Here is a 1,963-nt window from a genome sequence, read left to right on the forward strand (position 1 = left end):
TGTTAGGCTCCCACAGGTTTATGCATTAAATGTTATTACCCGGTTTAACACCCCACACCTCCTTCACTGGTGCCTCCATCATCACATAAAACCTGTAACCTCAAAAACTCTACTGAGGCACAAACTTCTCCTGCTCAAAGATCAGGTCGACAGCTTCAGCCACATCCTGCACGATGTGGCCCGGCTCCACTAGCGCGGGGTCAAATCTGAAGTCCCGGTGCCCGTGAAACACAGTCTCTTTGATGCAGTGGTTTGCATCACACGGCACCTCTGCTTTGGGGTTGTAGACGCCTGTGCAGACCAGGACAGACTTACAGGATGTTGCAGAGGGCAGCGCTAGTTCGCTCTCCCACATGTTGTCGACCTCCTCCTCCTGGGGCACTGCAGTGGTGGATCCTGTGGCAGCCACCATCTTGGCAATGGCTTTGGGGTTCTTCCTAGCAACTCTCTCGTCCAGGTAGCGGTTGTACAGATTGGCGCCGTAGATGTCAGTCATAAGGTTATCCCTGAGAGCGAAGAAGGGAAGACACTACTCAGATATTGATACAGCATGTGTAAGAATGCTTTTACTCAATTGTTCAATTAGAACAATAACACACAAAGCCAACACACAAACATAGAGCACAACTGGGATAAAAACTTGAAGTGAAACATGCAACTTCTGACACGCTTCTGTTTTTCACATATATTTTCTCACCAAATTATTGAGTAACATTTCAATAAGGTTACCTCCATGTTAGTCTGCAGCACTCGTTCCTGCTCTCTGCCTCTTTACATTACTTACACGCATTGTAATTGCACTGCATAAAAGTGGATTGTGATCATGGTGCAAGACTTATCGTTTCCTTAGTGTTTCCCATAAGCTGTTAAGTACATTTATGAGACAGAGAGAAACTTTGCTGTCTTACCCTATGGCATAAAGGGAAGTGATGGGAAGTTTCCATTGCCGCTGCATGGCCTGGCTTCTGATGAGGTATTCTGCAAAATGGTAGGTCAGCTCACTGGGTTTTCCCATGAGCGCCTCGTACTTCAGGTCTTTGCCTGTTATCTTCTTATAGATGTTCTCTAGGCACACAAGAAAGGTCCCGTGGCCAAACCTGAGACAAAATGAGATGGTCGAAGACGGAAAAATACATTGACTCCTTCATTTGGCAGCTTTCAAGACTGTGCTTTAGTTGCTAATGTTAATAAATGAAATTCTTTAAAAATTTTCTGTGACACTGCTTGTTTTTAAAGGTTACCGTGGAGAATGTGCCTCAGCCATCCACATGAGGTCCATGTTGCAGGCAAGCAGGGGGAGGTGAGGCATCTTTTGGGTTTGGTGAACACTGCTGAGGTTACCATTGGTCAACAAGACATCAACTATTAGCTGCAGGTTGGTCTCCCATCGAATCGGCTCCCCGAACAGTACCACAGCTGTGTGTTGAATTATGCAGGGAAGAGTTGAATCACTGACATATTAACATAACTTAATAACTTATTGCCTCACAGTTGTATGAAATATGGTCACAATATCCTCCTCCTCAGTTACAGTGTTGAATAATGACGTTGCAGAACGTTATGATGTCACAGTGAATTTAACCATTGACCATATGGATATAAAATGTCATCACTTCATCATTTTATCCTATCAGACATTGAGTAAAATTGTGTTATAATTAGAATATGAATTCATTAGTTATGCCCAAAACTGTGTTTTTTGAGGCCACAGTGACCTTTGACCACCAAAATCTAATCAGTTTATCCTTGAGTCCAAGTGACTGTTTGTACCTAATTTGAAGAAATTCCCTTAAGGTTTTACTGAGATATTGTGTTGACAAGAATGGGATGGACATATGGACGGGTGGACAACCCTGAAAACATAATGCCTCTGGCCCTGGCTGCCATGGGTGCAGAGACATAAAACTCTGACAAAGCAGATGTCGGTGAGTAACTAAGAGACCGACAGCTATAAAACCTGTGA

At 43.8% G+C, this 1,963-nt stretch overlaps 1 protein-coding gene across 1 annotated transcript; it reads right to left on the reverse strand.

Moving 5' to 3' along the window:
- Positions 1-6: 6 nt before the first annotated feature.
- On the reverse strand, positions 7-1,947 carry LOC111651973 (haloacid dehalogenase-like hydrolase domain-containing 5). Its single transcript, XM_023402047.2, has 3 exons — positions 1,242-1,947; positions 909-1,097; positions 7-506 (listed from the first exon to the last, which is right to left on the reverse strand). The coding sequence occupies exons 1-3, from the start codon at positions 1,307-1,309 to the stop codon at positions 110-112; spliced, it is 654 nt and encodes a 217-aa protein (XP_023257815.1). The 5' UTR covers positions 1,310-1,947; the 3' UTR covers positions 7-109.
- Between the last annotated feature and the right edge of the window lie 16 nt (positions 1,948-1,963).

Source organism: Seriola lalandi, unplaced genomic scaffold (assembly GCF_002814215.2).
Source record: "Seriola lalandi dorsalis isolate HSWRI2012SDOR001 ecotype SW California unplaced genomic scaffold, Sedor1 jcf7180001973402, whole genome shotgun sequence".
Taxonomy (NCBI): Eukaryota; Metazoa; Chordata; class Actinopteri; order Carangiformes; family Carangidae; genus Seriola; species Seriola lalandi.